The sequence below is a fragment of the Fundulus heteroclitus genome, chromosome 3 (assembly GCF_011125445.2).
Source record: "Fundulus heteroclitus isolate FHET01 chromosome 3, MU-UCD_Fhet_4.1, whole genome shotgun sequence".
In the NCBI taxonomy this organism is placed as follows: Eukaryota; Metazoa; Chordata; class Actinopteri; order Cyprinodontiformes; family Fundulidae; genus Fundulus; species Fundulus heteroclitus.
In genome coordinates, this window is record NC_046363.1 from 23,880,517 (window position 1) to 23,899,002 (window position 18,486).

Sequence of the window (18,486 nt, forward strand, 5' to 3'; positions counted from 1 at the left end):
TTGACAGATTTTCCTGAGTTGTGGAGATCTGTGGATCCCCCAAAGCTACCATGGCCCTCCTGCCTGCTTCTCTGAATCTCTGGGCTGTAAATTCAGGTCTTGCCCTTGTAGGTTTTGAAGTTGTGCAATATTTTTTTGGGGACAGCTTGAACAAAGCTCTCATGTCCGAACCGATCTGACGGGAGGACGAATACGTACGCCCGTCACACTTTCTAGATTACAAGTTAGCGCTACTTTTTGTGTCTCCCGTCGCCTGGAATCCCAGCAGAAAAACGACGATGTTTGTGGTTGTAAGCTGACAAAAATGTGAAAGACTTCAAGGGTTATGAATATCCCTGCAAGGCGGCGTTATAGAGATTCTTTGTTTTCTCAGCCGGTCCGCACAATGCCGGCTCAATGTGCCGAGCTTTCTAAAATTAAGCCATGTGACATCAGAGCCGTGACCTCACAGGGTGGGGTTAAGTCTACAGAAATGGCGTGTGTAAAAGATAACCTTTCATCTATTGTGGAGGGAGTGCATACACACTATCAAACACCCCCCCCCTCCCCTTCGGTCTCCATCGCTGTCGCACACACACACCCACACAAAGATAACCTTTCCTCCCTCTACGGAGAATGAGGCAGTCCATCAACAGCCGGTCATACAGATAGCCCACCTGCAGCCGTCCACACACACACACACACACACACACACACACACACACACACACACACACACACACACACACACACACACACACACACACACACACATCTACACGTCAGTCTGCTCTTTAAACTTAATTATAATTGCTGTGTAGTTTTATAAATATGTAAAATATTGCACTGTTATGTAACTGTATGTAAAAAAAAAAAGCAGAGGTTAAATTTGACTTATTTTCCTTTATTCTGTTTTTTTTGTTGTTGTTTTTTACGTTTTCTTGCATTTCATTAAACCTTCGGCAAACATAAGAAAAGACAAAGAACAAAAAAATGAAGTTTCTTTATGTGAACATTAAAAAAAAGAAAAAAAAAAGCCTTGTGCTGCTTTCCCCCCGTCCTAAATGAACGGCGCTAGTACACGTCTCTGAGGCTCATACTTCCACGGTGTGCGGAGGAGCCGTGGGCCATGGTGACGCTGTAGCAGTACAGCAGGTCGGTCAGCCACTGCTCTCTGGGCGCTCCCCGGCAGTACCTCTGAAAAACACACAAACACGCGGCACATGAGCGGCCGACCACGTCACAAACCTTCGTCCCTACCCCGTAAAAACCCGACGGCGGCGTGTTTTTTTTTTTTACCGTCAGGGTCTGGATGAGCTCCTGCAGCAGCGCGGCGTTGGCCATCAGCTGGTTGTGCAGCGGCGCGTGCTGCAGCAGCATGGAGAGGATCTGGCCCAGCTGAGGCAGCTCCTCCGCGCTCAGGTCCCCCACGTGCATCGACTGCAGGACGATGCGCAGCAGGCGGGGAACGCTGCTGAGCGCCGTCACGCAGCAAGTCCACATCGCCTCCCTGAAGACCAGATGAGGTTTTAAAAATTTAGCCTGACAGTTTGGAGCTGATGGAAGAAAAAAAATGTCCAGATCTCTTAAGACTTTATTCCCTGTCCCACAATCTAAATAATCTGTCCCACCACCTTTCCATCTAGTCTTCCCTCCCATGCATGTGCCCACTTGTCAATCATCAATCCATCCTGCCTTATCACCCATGTTTTTTATTCATCCATTATCCATCGACTGGATGAATCGTCACCCATCCATAATCACCCTTTTCACTATTCCTCCCTCTATCTATCCTTCTTTTAAAGGGGACATATCATGCTTCTTTTTTATGACTTCCTTTTCACATTTAAAGTCATTCAGTTGTTTTCTATACAAAGTGGAACGGCAATGATTTGGTCTGAATTCCTCGTTAATTTACCCCCACAGCCTTTCTTTTTACCCCTGTTTTGAGGTGCATACGAGAGCAACTCGTTTTGGTGCCGTCTCTTTAAATCTGCACTCCTAGAGACTCAAAACCAGGGCTTTGAACCGGTTCAAGGAACGAAAACGAAAACCGGGAACTTTTTGTATTTTACAGGGAACAGAAACGAAACCGTAAACGTTATTTTTTATGTTCTGGAACTGGAACACTTATTCAAAAATAATGGTAACCGGTTAATACCGGTTTTATTTCGTTCCTCAAAGTTTTCGTTGCCTAATTAACTAAAAAAAATATATATATAATTATTTTCCTGTGCACGTTACCATGACGGCTGAGGTTCACTTCCTGTGTGACATCACATCACACATTCGCTGACTGAATGGAGAGAGAGTGGTGTCTCCACTAGAGCTACACATCTTAAATAAGAGGTAAATTACGATCCATCGTTAAGTAAATCGCTCGTTCCAAACACAATATCAATAGCTATATTTGTCAAACGAAAGGAACGAAATTAACCGTTCCGGGAACAGTATTTTTTTGTTCTAGCCGGTTCGGGAACGTCAATTTATTGGTGGAACTCATAACCGGAAACGTTATAATTCCGTTTCTGTTCGGAACGAACCGATTGGGAAAAAAAATTGGTTCAAAGCCCTGCTCAAAACTGAATCTATTTCAGGGCTTTAAAGCGGATTTTGCATGACATGTCCCCTTTATGTTCCCGTATACTAACCATGAACGCTACTGAGATTTATTTCTACTTTGAAGTTTTGTTGAAGACTGAAGACTCCAGGAATAAAACTACGTGACCGTGTCTTAAAAGTCTAGGAGCCCTGAGAATCTCTAGTGGTACGCTGAAAACGTCTCATTGATGTCTCCCAGAATGCACCTTTTGTGGTTGGTCTCAGTGGGGGCGTGCTCCTGCAGGACGACGAGGAGCACCAGCAGGCTGAGGCAGCACTGAGCCAGGAAACGCAGCACCTGCTCAACGGGCAGCGTGGCCAGGTCTAATAATCTGGAAACGGCTCTCAGCAGCGCGGCTGCCATGCTGTCAGGAACCACCTCCAACTTCATCTGAGACAACAACAAGTTGGCCATGAGATGAAGTGCAGAGCACAGAAAAAGCACTGGACAGTCTTTGGGTAGGATTTTTCAGGGTCAACAAAAAAAAAGTTCCTACCAGGTATTTGAAAATGCCATTTTGCAGAATGTCAAAGCACTGAGCCTTGGATCCGATGCTTTCCAAACAGTGGCACACCTCCTGTGGACCAACATACATATTTACATTCAACAGTGGATAGTTAGATTACCCTTAATATGATAAATGATGGATACACCGAGACCAGACCCATCCTTAAATGTTTACACGACCATGTCCCAATGTGTTTCTAGCTTTATTGTAGGATATATCCTGTAAAATTCATCTAAAAATAAAGAAAGAAATAAGACGCATATCTTGGAAGAGTGTGTAAAAAAAAAAAAAAAAAAGTACAACTTTTTAACTAATCAAATTTTAAAAACTGGGCGGCCACTGTGTGGATGTGTATGGATTAAGAAGACAGCAACCTTTCTTAATCCAGGCACATGGAGAAGACAGCTCGGCACAATAAGGCTTCAGCCAAATGAGGCAAATATCAAGAATTTCCCGTTCATCCGTCTCTCCATATTTACACGACAGGTGAACTTGACAGACGTTTTTTACACCAGATTTCCTTTTTCTGTTTCGCTGAATAAATATTTAAAGGTTGAATTATTTTTTAGCTTTATTAAGTTGTATAAACTTGTAGCATTTCAACGTGAGGGCCTGTGTCTGTGCGGCTCCTATTCATCCGTGTTTCTTCTCCCTAAACCTGCAGGAGAGAAAATTCCCCGTAATGACGTCTGAACAATTTCACAGCCGCCTATAATGACAGCCGGCTTGGACTTTTGCCATTTATCGCCACCTGTTTGAATTAATTTCAGCCTCCTTGCCGGCAAACTTTTTTTTTCTTCTTTTTTTTTTTAAAGCGGAAAAATAAGACTCCGCTTTTTCCTCATTAACTTGAAAACCCAAATCAAATTTCTCATTACCTTTTTTATCAAATTGAGGCGTGTGAGCCGGCGCGTCTGAACGCCGCACCTGTCGGCTTCCCCCCCCCCCCCCGTCATTAAAAACAATCGCGTCTCATTAGCCGAACCAGACCTGACACGGTCCGTTCCTTAATGCTGCCACCCAGCGTCCCCTTCCCCGCCACCTCGGCCCCCCGCTTTGGCAGTGATTGACTCAGACAGGGAGATGAGAGACGGGAGATCTGAGGCTTTAATTGAGGGGCCTGAATTAGTGATTATAAGCCGCTCCCCCCCACACACACACGACCGGCTCACGCACATTTGCCCCGGGGCGCAGTTAGGTTAGTGGTAATTTCTGTGCAGAAATGTCAGTCTACCGTCATGCCACGGGCTCTCATTAGCATTTGTGCATATCCATAATGCCCGATAACCACGCATCTCCAACCTGCGCAACACGATAAAGGGTCCCCTCTCAGCAGGAGCGCAGCGATAAAACTTCCATCCTCTGAGCTCTTTGTGAGGGACAGAGAGAGACCGGGGGGGAAGGGGGGGGGACTAAAAGACTACAGCAGTGTCCAGAATATCAAAACTTTGACAATTTCCAGAACCTTTCACCGTGTGCATGCGGGCGACTGTGAAAAAGGGGAAGAGTTCGCACCTCTGCAACATCCCAGTGGTGCGTGAACTGCTCCAGCGGCGTTTGGTAGAGGCAGAGCGGTGAGAGCGAGGGGAGGAGCAGGGCGGTCTCGTCCTCCTGCAGGACGGAGAGGTGCTCGGACGAGAAGCCCGCCAGGGTCGAGAACAGGAAGCTGATGTAGTCGACGTCCTGCAGAGCCGCTTCCTGGCTCCCCACCGACCAGCCGCTGAGAGACGACCTGAGCGACACAATCAGATTAACGGCCAAAACCCGCACTGAGCAGCCTCTGTTTTTCCACAATAACAGCGGCAAAGTTATGCAGCCCTAAAAAAAAAAAAAAAAAGGATGTGCCATTCATCCTTTAATCGTATCTAGAAACGATCAGTTTCATAAGAGCAAAAAATATTTACCAGAGCCAAAAAACGCACGTAAATAGAAGTTATTAAAATGGCTCCTTGTCCTCGGGGAGGATGCATGTGTAACCGCAGGAAATGCGTGTGAATAACTGTGTGTGTGTTTGGTGAAGCCTGGGAGGCACATGCAGGCAGTGCACTCAATACTCCATGACGATGCTGCATTCCAGCCTCCCAAAGGACTCTTTGTACCAAATCCATTATGCACACATCCCATCCCATGTGAACTCTGCAGTCCCGCCGCTCAAAATTTGTATAACACTGGCCCACTGACACCGGGGGCAACAAAGGTCAGAGGCGACACGGCAGGGAAAAAGGCGAGGCGCTGGAAGAAACCTGCTTTTACAGCGACCCGTGTATGTCGGATATAAGCAAACTGGACATTTGCATCAGAGGTGATTGAGATACAGTGACGAGATTAGGTGGCGGCGGCGAAAGGCGCAACACTGCCATCTTGTGGTGACGGCGGATTGCACTTTGCAAATGTTACTTTAGTCACAAAAAGAACTACAAGATGGATTTTATGTGGCAAACCAACACAAAGTGGTGCTTAATTGTGAATGGGAAAGAAAATGATACATGGTTTTCAACTCTTTTGCAAAAATAAGATTCAGAAACCTGTGCCCTGCGTTTCTTTTCATCCCCCAGACTTCTGCTGGGGTTGCTCTGCACCAGTGTTGCACGTCTATTGAAACGGACAATATTGCTAATTTTTCTTTGCAAAATAGCTCCAACTCAGCTGAAGTAAATGGAGAGCTAGTCTTGCTGCAAACTCTTGACTGGATTTAATAAAAAGGGACTTTGACTCTCACTTCTCACCCGATCCCCTGCGTTGGATTTTATTAACTGGTACCAGAGTAAAGGGTAGGGCTGGGTATCATCTAGGATAAGCCGATTCGATACGATTCTCGATACATAGCTCAGCTTGCTTTGATTCCAATATCGATATTTATTACTTTGAATTAATGCTCAGTGATTCAATCACCAAAATCAGCCAAATATTATGTTTATGTTCTATTTATTGATCACAGACATATTAACAGGAAAATAAAGTGCATTTGCTTCAATGCATTTAACGTGTCACAGAAACCAAAAATGTGCCCAAACATCTGATTTTAGGGACAAAGGAGCTTCTAAAATCCTGTCGGCCGTTCCACAAATTCGTCTCACTTGCTCTCCTTCTCTGTGAACTGTAATGGTTGCTCTGTAATAACGCCCCCTAGAGGTTGGGGGGTATATCGATATTGAAAGCCAGAATATCGATATTAAATCGTTTTTAAAAATATCGATATTAATCTTTATATCGATTTTTATGCACAGCCCTAGTAAAGGGGGTGATTACAAATGCACGGCCCACCAAAATCCAACAAGAGAATAATCTCGGTCTCTAGATGTGCGAAGCGCGTAGAGGATTGCATCCTAACATCTTGATGCTGCTAGATTTCACCCGTTAGTGCATGTCTGACATTCGTCCGATCCGAAGATCCTGCCACCTGAGCTACGGATCTCTGCAGCTCCCCCCTCAAGGGGATCTTTTCCAACTTTACAGTCATGTGGTATTTTATGTTGGTCTGCTGCGGGCTGGACGCTCACCTGAAGTGTAGGATACGGATGAGTGAGGCGGCGAGGCTCGCGGAGACGCGTCCGGCGGTGCAGCAGCCGCTCAGGTTGGCCAGGAGAGGCTGGGGCGTCTTGGGGAGGAAGTAGAGCAGCTGCACCATGCGCTGCTGGGACTCTGCTGGCAGCAGCACCACAACTCCATCCTGAGGATCTGCACACAGACACACAACGCTGTTACACACACCCTGCCCACTCAAGAGGTTTGGATGATTAATTTTTCTCTGTACCACAAAAAAAAATTAAAAAAAATTAAAAACGGAGAAAAAGCAGATCTACTACTGGAAGGGGGCAGATCATTTCAATGTGTGTGTGTCGGCTTGTTTCTCTGACGCACATGCTGATGTCAAAAGACCTCAGACAAAAGGAGTCTTGTGATGGCGGACTGCGCTCGGACCCCCCCCCCCTCCTCCTCCTCTCTGTCATCCCTCTGAGCATCCACTGAGCTGCGCACATGAACAGCTTTTCAGCTCCACAGCTTCAATTTGAAACAGTCTGAGGGGGGAAACGTGGAGCTCTACTGCCCCCTGGGGGACAAACACTGTCTCTACGAATATATACAGGTATGCTCAAAAATCCAAAAGTCAAGAAACAAGACAACGCTGAAACCGGCCAATTTTTTTTTTACTATTTAAAGATCTTTAACAGACGTACCAAATAAGGACTGGAGCCTCCTGCACTAAAAGCTGATTCTTTAAAGCAGTTTCTGACCATTAGTACCGTTATCCTGTTGGTAAAAACTAAAAATAGTAGCAGCTCTGGACTTAGACAGACCCAAACTGAATTTAAAGTTGGCCAAAAAAGAAAGAAGCAAATTGGCTCCTTTTAAAAATTTGCAATGCAAAAAGGAACTAAAAGTTTAATTTTCTTTAAAATGAGTGTATTTGCCCTTAATTTGAGCAGGTAAATAAGATGATCTGCCAATGGAATAAGATTTTTGCACTTAAAATAGGAACAACTCATCTCCATCCTCTTATTTCAAAGTACAGGATATTCAATTATCTAATTTTAAGGGTAAAAATGCTCATTACATTGGCAGATCATCTTATTTACCTGTTCAAGTTAAGGGCAAATACACAAATTTAAAGATTTTTTTACTTACTTTTTGTTCCCTTTTTTGGACTGTGAACAAGTAAATAACTAACCCCCCCCCCCCCCCATACTACATTTTAATGGGTAAAAGATTTTTGTCTTTTAGACAAGATGAAGGAACAAAGTTAGCATAAATAGGCATCTGATTGGATACTGAAAGTCAATTCAAATTTTTTTTTTTTTTTTATAAAATCAGACTTTTGGACCATTTGGCACTGTATTTAAAAGTTCTGAGGTTTATATTTTATATTACAGAAACTTGAAAACAAAGTATTGTAAATAAGTCTGAATTCTGGAAGTACAAATGTGTTTTCCTCACATATCCAGACTAAAGATAATCAACCTGCTTGTGTCTAGGAACCGTGTTAATGGTTGTGACTTATTGGTCTTAACCAGAGTAACAGAAGTCATTTTCCAGTTGCAGAAAATAAACAAATAAGCTGCAGTTCAGTTTGAAGATTTCTGGGAAAAAAATAAAATCCATTCAGTTGAACTTTTTTAGTTGTTTGATGAGTGACAGGAACATCCATATGTTTATCTCACCGTAGAGCCTGCAGGCGTACGTCTGCAGACTGTTGAGAAGCTCTTTATTTCCACGAGAAGCTGCGGCCTGGATGGAAACGATCAGCTGAGCGGACAGCGCTGGGTTACGGTGGCCCAGCTGGGACAGCTGCACCGGCAGAGAGGCCAGCCATCGACACAGCACCTTGCTCCTGCCGGCGGGGAGGCACAGATAAGAAGGTAACAACAACATGTTGCTTCACTGAATAAAACAGACCTTGTGTATCCTCTCCGCCACCTGAGATAAAACGATGCATCAGATCATAAAGACTGAGGTGGTGGCAGCGTCTCCGGTTACCTGGCAATGTGAGCGTGGCCGTGCTCCTGCAGGTAGAGCTTGCTGTAGAAGGAGAGCAGCAGCGACCTGGTCTGTAGCGGCAGGTTCTTCTGCTTGTAGTAGATATAAACAGCTGCCAGCAGCTCCTCCGTCACCGCTGCACAAACACAAGCACAGGATTTAAAAAAAAAAGGAGACTGCATGCATTTTCAGCCTAATAATACAAAACATCTCTAACTGATTCGGCTCCAGGGGTAGTGAGCAAATATTTTATCTGGCTCTGACGCATTTTAACATTATTTTTCCAGATACAAGATTTTTTTTGGTTTAATTTTCTGCCCAAACGTTTGATGTTCGACTTCATCCCTGTCTTTAACAATGTTATTCCCCATAAAATGGCTAATACACTGAGCGGCATGGCCAGTTCCCTTTGCAGGAGGATTCTGGATTCCCTCAGGAAGAGACCACCGACCATCCAGACGGGTGAGAACACGTCAGCAACCCTAATCCAGGAAACAGGGACACCACAGGGGTGTGTCCTCGGCCCCGTTCGCTTTTCAAGACTCCTCCATTCACTCCACAGTCACGCTTGCTGACGACGCCACTGCATGTAGGTCCGATGTCTGATACTAAGGAGTTGGCCGACAGAGAGGAGGTCCAGCACTTCACCTAGTGGTGCTGGAAGAATGACCTGAACTTCTACATCTCAAAGATGAAAGTAGTAGTTATGGATTTCAGGTAATCTAACTGTACCACACACACTCCACACTTGATGCAGAGCTAGGAGGTAGATGGTAGGGCTGGGCAATATGGCTTCAAAATAAACTCTCAAGTTTTATTATACCAAATCTAATGAATAGATTTTTTCATCCTTTTTGTTTCACAAAAATACATTTTAAAAACTTTCTTTTATGTCAAGCATTTGACCAGAATTCAAAGTGAAACTAAATAAAGTTGTGAAACATGCTTGTAAAACAAAATGGCTGTCCTGCCATAGTAAAGAATGAAAATATAACCAAATGTTTCCTGCTAGTGAACCAAGAACAGGCTTCACTTGACTTGTGAACTTCAAACTAACTTAAAAAAAAAAAAAAGTAAATTAATAAATTCAAGTGCCTCATATAATGGTGAAAAGTTTCCTCTTAATATTTTAACAGAATATTCTTAGAAACATATATTCAGCAGAGCATGCTATTCTCTTCATGGAAGCCCGACGAGTTCATTGACAAAATTGAATCCAGATCTTCCAAAAAATTGAATCTTAAAAAAAATTGTAAATTCAATTTAATCGATTAAATCAATTTATCGCCCAGCTCTAGTTGAGAGAGTCGAGAACTACAAGTTCCCGGGTGTTTGGATCTCTGCTGACCTCGCCTGGAGCACACAGATCTCCCAGCAGGTGAGGAAAGCCCAACAAAGACTTGATTTCCTCGACATTTACACCTGGAGACTCCAAAAGAAAGCCAACGCAACAGACTCCACTTCAGGAACTTAAAAACCAAATCTAACAGACTCAAAAAAACAGAGCGGTCAAATCTCCCCCCACCTCCCAGTCACCAGAACACACCTTATGGACAGGATGTAGCTAACATTCTGACTTTTGTGTAGTTGTTGTTTTATCTAGTGTTTCATTTTTTTGGAAATAAAAATTGTAAATAAACGGAGTTTGAGTCAAAAATGGACATTGTTTATTCCCAGTTTTTATATCAATCTGGTACCGAGAGTTATTTCATCATCTTTATGTTTCACCATTATTGAAATTAATCGATGGCTTTTCATGCGTCGATGTGATAAAGGGCCATTTTACTGAGTTCTCTGGCTTCCAAATAGGGCTGAACAATTAATCGCATTTTCAATATAATCGCGATTTTAAAAAAACGCAATTTCCAAATTGCAGAGATCAGCAATTTTTGGCTACGTAACAATTAGGGAATTAGACACGTCCATTAGGTGTCGGTAAAATGTTTAAAGTGGGTTTGCTCCACATGGAAGGGAAAACAGTTGCAGCAGTGAAATAATCTAACTTTATTACTTGTTTTAGAGTTTATATAAATCATACATAGCATTAAGTTCTGGTCAATCAGTTTAATACATTGACTGGTTACACTTTATGTCCAACAAGGATTGATGTCCAAATCAACTAAAAGCTGTTCTCTTGAATAATATTCTGGTTAATAGAAACATTAAAAGTTCTTGTTTTAAATAGTCCTTTTTTACAAGCATCTTTATTTAGAGAACATTTTTGTTGGTTGTGGTTCATGCAAAGAAAAGTCAAAATTGCAATTTTGGTTGAAATATATCGCAATCATTTCTGCTCCGAGTTTAGACGCTGTGGGTCTTTTAGCAACTAATCCGCATGGCAAGGAAACAAATTGATTTGTTGTTTGCATATCTTTAAAAAGACATGATACATTAAACTGGGGGGAAAAAATAAAAATCGCATTAAATTGCAATATTAAGATAAAAAAATAAAAAAATAAAAAAATAAAAAAAATCGCAATTACATTATTTTCCAAAATCGTTTAGCCTTACTTCCAAACTAACTTAGATCATGTCTACAACACGCAGTCTGGGACTGAATTGTCCTGGACTAAATACAGTTTTTAAAGCACCGCTTCTTCAACAAATTTAGGAGGTTTGTAATATAAATTAGGAATCTCAAAGCTGCGCTGGCATCTAAGCCGGGCGCAGTTTAAGAACTAAAGGTCCGGTTTAAAACCCTGATCAAAGAAAGTCTAGGAAACCTAAACAAACTACTAGAATGACCCTCTCTACACCATTCTGTCTGCTCTTTCATTTAGTTACCAAAACAAAAAACGAAAGAATAACAGAACAATATGTTTAATAAAAATTCAAGTTGTGATGCGACAAGTTAAAGATAAAGTGGAATATTTATCTGTAAATTGATATAAAAATCTTCATTGTTTCTGTAAACTTTCATTTATCCAGATAAAATTAATAATTATAAAAGCAAATTCAAACCTTTGTCACAATACACATTGGTGTGAAGCCACATTTTAGGATCATAGCTGCTCACTTCCTGGGGGTGAGCCTCACACATACAGCCGCGCTGCCAACAACGGGACTCCTGTATTGGTGTTGAATTCCCGCCTCCGCGCTGATTCAATTATCCGCATGCTTACCTCTGCTCCTCTGCGTGAGCACCATCTTCCACACGGTGCCCAGCAGCATGTGGAGCTGCCTGTAGCTCAGCTTCACGCCGTTCCCCAGGGTGTCCCGCACAAAAGCCCTCAGTGGTGACAGCCAGTCTCCGTCGGCCTCGTGACCCGGACCCTGCTTCTGGCTGAGGGACACCATGACGTGGCAAAGCGTGATGTTCAGGGCCTGGGGCTCCACAGAGGGAGCAGGGACCGCGGCGGTCTGCTTGCTCCTGGAGAGAAAAAGGAAAGCAAAGGTGTGAGCAAACCGGGCTGCTTCAGACTAGGGCTGAACAATTAATCGCATTTTCAATATAATCGCGATTTAAAAAAACGCAATATCCAAATCGCAGAGTCTGCAATTTTTGGCTATGTAACAATTAGGGAATTAGACACGTCCATTAGGTGTTGGTGAAATGTTTAAAGTGGGTTTGCTCCACATGGAAGGGAAGACAGTTGCAGCAGCGAGATGATCTAATTGTATTACTTGTTTTAGAGTTTGTATAATCATACATTGCATTAAGTTCTGGTCAATTAGTTTAATACATAGACTTGCTTGTTGGTTGCAATTTATGTTCAATAAGGATTGATGTCCAAATCAGTTAAAAGCTGTTCTCTTGAACAATATTCTGATTAATAGAAACATTAAAAGTTCTTGTTTTAAAATAGTCCTTGTTTACAAACATCTTTATTTAGAGGCCATTTTTGTTGCTTGTGGTTAATGCAGAGAAAAGTCAAAATTGCAATTTTGGTTGAAATATATCGTAGGCAGAACACAATCATTTCTGCTCTGTGTTTAGATGCTGTGTGTCTTTTAGCAACTAATTTGCACAGCGAGGAAACAAGTTGATTTATTGTTTGCATATGTTTAAAAAGACATGATATATTAAACTGGAAAAAAATAAATAAATAAATTGCATTAAATTGCAATATTAAGAAAAAAAAAAAAAAAAAATCGCAATTAGATTATTTTCCAAAATCGTTCAGCCCTACTTCAGACGTCGATAAACGGGACAACGAAACAAAGTGCAAAGCAGCAAGCTCCTAGATCGGCTTCAGTTATCCATCCGCTCTGATTTGACGATCTAAAGAGTATTAGTGTTTTAAATGTAGACATTGACAGCAGCTAAATAAGATGATCTGCCGATGGAATGACCATGTTGACCCCGAAAATAAGATATACTGCGCTTGAAAAAAAAAGATAACGGAGATGAGTTGTTCCGATTTTAAGTGCAAAAATCTTGTTCCATTGGCAGATCATTTAAAAACTTGCCTGCTCAAATCAAGAACAAATACACTCATTTCAAGAAAATGCTACTTACTTTAAGTTCCCTTTTAGCAGTGCACAAATTTGCATTAAATAATGAAGTGGATGGAGAAGATCCATAGCTTTTAGAATTTCACAAAAAAATGTGTGGCATGTCTTTCTTTTCAGCTGCCCTGATTCTCTATAGAAGCACCTTTTTGCAGGTACGTTTATTTAGTTTTTTCTTTTTTCAGCAGAAGGAAAACATCATCATGCAATCCATGACCCTTATCACCATGATCGCAAGCACACCACATACATATTGCAAAAAAAAGGGACCTTAAAGGAAGTAAAATTTTCTTGATGTGAGTTTATTTGTCCTCGGTTTGAGCAGATAAACATTATCTGACTCCTAAAATAAGAGTTAGATGTGCTGCACTTGAAATAAGATGGAGATGAATTATTCCTATTTTAAGTGCAAGAATGTTACGCCATTGGCAGATAACCTTATTAACCTTAAATTATGCAAAACATAAACAGAGTCTTTCAGCCGCTTCTGTGGAGTCCCGGGCCCCGAAGAACCTTTATTCCTATAAATGAGTCTGCTTTGCTTTCAACTAAAATTGCTGAAAGGTGTGCAACCTTTGAAGGAGCTTTTAAAAAAAGCCAAAAGAAGAAAAAAAAAAAAAGAAAGGATGTTTGGTAGCTAATGCTGTTATGTTCCTACCTTTTGAGATCAATCTTCTTCTTATGTTTCGGCGTGTCCCGCAGACCGTACGGAAAGTTTTTCACAAAGTGCTGCTTGAAATCTCCCAGGTATTGCTTACGGAACCACGCATCCTGACCAAGAACGATTGCTTTCGTCAGTTTTTTTTATTTTTTTTGCACAATAAATTACTTCAACACAAAAAAAAAAAAATAAACAACTGCACGTCTCGTCTCACCAGTGCGTCCTGGTTCTCGCGCTGGGTGGGCAGCTTTCTCAGCAGCTGCAGGATGGACAGCACCTGGAACATCACCGACATGGCGTCGGGCGTGAGCAGGTGGGCGCCCTCGCTGGCGTTCCAGGTGCTGTCTCCGGCGCAGGCCTCCACCCAGACCTCCAGCAGCAGAGGCACCAGCGTGCCCGCGAACCTCTGCACGGTCTCGGCCGAGTCCAGACCCTCGCTCCCCGCGCCGCCGTGGTCCACCTCGGGTCTGCGCAGGTCAGCGTGACGAGCAAAACCACATTTAAACGTTACGTCGGCGCGTATACGTTTTTTTTTTCCCTCCTTCCCGAACGACGTCATACCTGAGCTTAAAGGTGGAGTGGGGAGTCGGTCGGGCGCCAGAGTTTTCGTACACCTTGACGTTGACCTTTTTGTAGACTAGCTCCTCCCAGCTCAGGTTCAGAGGGGTGAGACGGCCCTTTCCGCTTGACCCAAACACTCCCCCGGTTCGCACGGACAGGTCGCCCTCCTCCGTCGGCCTCTCCTCGACGACCGCTTGCAGAAAGTTTCCAAGTCTGAAACGTGACGGAATTGAACGGCAACAGCTTTTATTGTGAAAAGAGCTTTTGTCGTCCCTGACTTTTCAGAGCGGACCGCCTCCGTACCTGAGGAGAACAGAGAGCCGCCACTGCTGGCTGGTCACCTTCCTGTCCGGGTGGACCGACAGCGTCCAGGTTCGACCCCGGCCGTCCTGGGCCTTGCCGGCCCCTCCGGAGCCCTGCCTGTGCGAGATCAGCTCCAGGAAGTTGGTGAGGAGCACCGCGGGCCGAGAGGCCAGCAGAGACGGGTAGTGCTCCAGGAAGATGTCCAGGACGTTCATGGCGTCCTCCTGGATGCCCGCCTCAATGTGGGTCATGGCGCAGGACAGGTGAGCGCTGAGGAGGGGGAAGAACGGAGCCACTCGCTCCGCCGGCACAGACTGCGCAACAAACCTGCAAGGAGTTTGACATAAGTGAGCTTCACTCGTGACCCACAACCCCCCTGGCATCGTTTCGCCGACGCGGCGCTTCTCGAACCTGAGGACCCGGGTGGCTGCCACACGGACGTTTCCGTCCTTGTCCGTCAGAACTGCTGCCACTTCAGAGAGCAGGCGGGACAGATGCTGCTCCAGCAGAGAGGCACTCAGAGACAGCAGCTCCTTCAGCCCCAACAAGGCAGTGTGTTTCACGCTGGCGTTGTAATGGTGCAGCTGAGACAGCAGCTCCTGCAGAGCAGAGGATTCTGAATTAAAGCTGAACGTCACGTCCAAACAACACGGCACCGTAGCAAAGTATTCACACCCCTTGAACTTTTTTCACGATTTGCTACGTGTTAGTATGACCGTCCCACTAAAAACAAGGAGCGCGTCGATTAGAGAAACCGGCCAAGACGGCAAGGGTGACTCTGGAGGAGCTGCACATATCCGCAGCTCGGGTGGGAGAACCTCTTGGCAGGTACACAAAGCAGAGCATCAAAAATACATCACGACATGTAGAGGACACAGCAAACGTAGGCGTCTGCTGCTCTGGTCAGAACTTTTCACCCTACATGCGTTGCAAACAACAACCTCTGTACATCCTCCTGAACGCACCATATCCAAGAGTGAAAGATGGTGGCGGCAGCATTACGAAGGAGACTAGGCTAAATACAGTTCTACTGTAGGTAGAGTTTCGGAACAGAGACCAGTCCTCCCAGGACGATGCCCTGAACCTTTAAGACGTGTCCCGGGTATGACACACAGGAATCAAATCACAGATTCAGGTGCGTTTGAAGCAGAGACGCATCGAATGGTTGTAAAACACCAGCCTTAGCAGACAAGAGCTGCAGACCCCTGGGTTAAAAGCTGCATCAGACTAGAGGTGGTTGATCACTTTCTTAAAAGTCTATTGTCTCGGGTTCTCAACAACTAACTTGAATTAAGCCAAGAGCCGCCGTGAAACTTGACACTGCCTCTCTCTCTCTCCCCCGTTCAGGACCTACAAGCTACACCGACATAGCATCTCCAGACCTACAGTGTATATAGCTCTAGATTCTGTATGAATATATATATATATATATATATATATATATATATATATATATATATATATATATATATTAGGGCTGGGCAAGTTAACGCGTTAATTTCGCGTTAACTCATTAGACTATTAACGGCGATATTTTCTTTAACGCGCGTTAACGCATGTTGGTCACATGCTTTTATTTTGTGAAGGTCTGTTGCTGCGGTGTAGGGGTTTGAATCAGAACAGTAGCTGGCGATAATGCGCCAATAACCTCGCTGTCAGCCCAGCCTCAGATTCAAAGAGGAAGAAAGGTGCTGGCCGGAAAAAAACAAAGCCGACATGCGGAAGGCGGTGTTTCCCGCAGGTACCGCGAGCGAGCTTAGGCGAGGCGGTGAGTTGGCGGCCGGAACAAGTTTTGTGCGGAGCGGAGCGGGGGGGTCTGCATCGACGCCGTCGGTGAAGTCGCTTCTCGTTTCAAAGTATCCACGTGTTTTTGCCTGTTTTCCCCCTGCCATTCACTATATGCGCGCGAGAAAGCAACAACAAAAAACCGCGTGTCAACGTCAAATAAACGCAAGCATATCGAGTTAGCAAGCATTTCAGTTTAAAGTTCTTCCAGCATGGAATATGACAGAAACAAGTTAGTTGCAACCACTGCCAAGTTAAACTTTGGTATTGAACATAAAATGATAATGCTGCTCCTTGCTGTTACCTCAGAAATTGCCTGTTTTTGGTAGATTTTTTCCCCATAAAGAGAATTCCCTGTCAGTGGCAATAAGCTTTAATTTATTATTATTGCTATTTTTTGTTTTACATGTTTAAGTTGAGCTTTACACTAAATATGTGTTACTGATAAGTGCTACAAATGTTACAACACTTTTGTTCATATGGCAGCAGAACATTAAAATAAAAGTGCTCTTTACACTACTTTTGAATTCATTCTTGGAGTTTGTAAATACAATGCGATTAATCGCGATTAATCGCGATTAATCAGTGCGATTAATCGCGATTAAATATTTTAATCGTTGCCCAGCCCTAATATATATATATATATATATATATATATATATATATATATATATATATATATATATATATATATATTGTTTTGTCTGCACCATCAACACCAAGTCAAATTCCTTGTAAGTGCAAACCTATTTGGCAATAAACTTGTTTCTGAATGAGCTTGAGCTATTGTGCAAAGAAGAATGGGCAGAAACATCAGTCTGTCTCAACGTGGGCAGCTGGTAGAGACAAACACAGACAGATCTGAATCAGGATAACATGGTTCTGAGATATATAGATATAGATATATATATATATATATATATATATATATATATATATATATATAAATAAAACACAAGATGTTCACTCGGATGGGGGGGGGGTGAATACAATCCACCACAGACGTTTCAATCTTTTAATAGAAAACATTTTTTAAGTTGTGTTAGTTTATAACTTAAAATCCCAGTACAATACACTGATGTTTTTTTCTGCGCAATGAGAAAACACATAAACGAGGTCAAATGGTGTAAATACACTTACAAGGATGTGTAAATATGAGGTTTGTTTCAGAGTTCTGCAGAACTTACATTGATGCCCAGCTGTCTGTGGGTGGTGGGGCCGCTGGTGTCTCTCTTTAACTGCTCAGGCAGACAGATTCCCTTTGTGCGAAAGTTGGTGTTGGTTGCATTGTCAGCCCTGGGCTTCTTCTTTCCCACTTTAAGCTTGACTTTCTGGAAATCGTCCTGCCTCTTCTTCTTTTTGGCCTTCATCTTTGTGCGCACTCAAAATTTTCTGTCACACAAAAAGTAAGGCAGGATCAAACTAGCGCATTCAAACTCACGGAAGATAGCGTTGTTGTTTGCAGGACTGTAGAAATCGCCCGCGTTGTGCGCTAAATATGAATAATAAACACAAACGATGAACGATCAGAGCGGCTGCTGCTGCTGCTGCTACCGTGTGGCTAACTTACCTACGTCCCTGCAGCATCAAGCATGGGTGTTAGTTGTTTTTAACTTACCACAGTAAATAAAAGAAAAAACCCGGCGTTAACCGTCAGATCTCCTCAAGTCATCAAACATCCAGTCGAACCAAACACATATCCGTCTATATTACGACTACGATTTCATATAAAAAGGCTTTACTTGGTTTCAACCTGGTCGTTCACTGGGTCCTTTGGATTCAACGCGTTCATGTTTATAAAAGCTAAGCTACCCGTTCGATGTGTTGAACTGAAGGGATGAGGAGCTGACGGAGCTAAATTTATATATGTATTATTTTTTAAATTGTTATTGTTTTTTCATTCGGAAATTGTTGAATTAACAAAATACGCACTAATAGAGATTAAAAAAATAAGGGTTTCTGTAATTTTAAATACGGATAATGAGAATAGTTCGCTTCTAGGATCCAGTACGGTACGCTCCGGTATCCAAAACAAACACACCATATAGGTGTCCGCACAGGCGCCTTACAAATATTAGTTTATTCTCTAATACCCTTATATAAAATATTAAATACAAATTTTGACCATATTGAGCAAAGAAATATATTCGTTTATTAGTT

The 18,486-nt window shown here is 43.1% G+C and overlaps 1 protein-coding gene across 2 annotated transcripts; it reads right to left on the reverse strand.

Annotated features, from left to right (window-relative positions):
* Positions 1-907: 907 nt before the first annotated feature.
* Positions 908-18,187, reverse strand: tex10 (testis expressed 10). Of its 2 annotated transcripts, none has more exons than XM_021308832.2 (16): positions 17,945-18,187; positions 17,514-17,718; positions 14,953-15,140; positions 14,542-14,868; positions 14,239-14,451; positions 13,892-14,144; positions 13,675-13,787; positions 11,687-11,934; positions 8,565-8,700; positions 8,249-8,418; positions 6,590-6,767; positions 4,605-4,821; positions 3,078-3,158; positions 2,787-2,971; positions 1,279-1,489; positions 908-1,176 (listed from the first exon to the last, which is right to left on the reverse strand). In XM_021308832.2, exons 2-16 carry the CDS (start codon positions 17,694-17,696, stop codon positions 1,054-1,056), a joined length of 2,826 nt encoding a protein of 941 aa, XP_021164507.2. In that variant the 5' UTR covers positions 17,697-17,718; positions 17,945-18,187; the 3' UTR covers positions 908-1,053. The 2 variants fall into 2 exon arrangements, with proteins under 2 accessions (XP_021164507.2, XP_035989429.1); XM_036133536.1 differs by having other exon boundaries at positions 17,897-18,187.
* Between the last annotated feature and the right edge of the window lie 299 nt (positions 18,188-18,486).

Coding starts and splice junctions, on each gene's coding strand:
- tex10 (XM_021308832.2), bottom strand. CDS start 17,696: ATGAAGGCCAAAAAGAAGAAGAGGCAGGACGATTTCCAGAAAGTCAAG. Junction 11,935..13,674: donor AAGAAGATTGATCTCAAAAG/GTAGGAACATAA, acceptor TTTTCTCTCCAG/GAGCAAGCAGACCGCCGCGG. Junction 6,768..8,248: donor GTACGCCTGCAGGCTCTACG/GTGAGATAAACA, acceptor GTCTGTGTGCAG/ATCCTCAGGATGGAGTTGTG.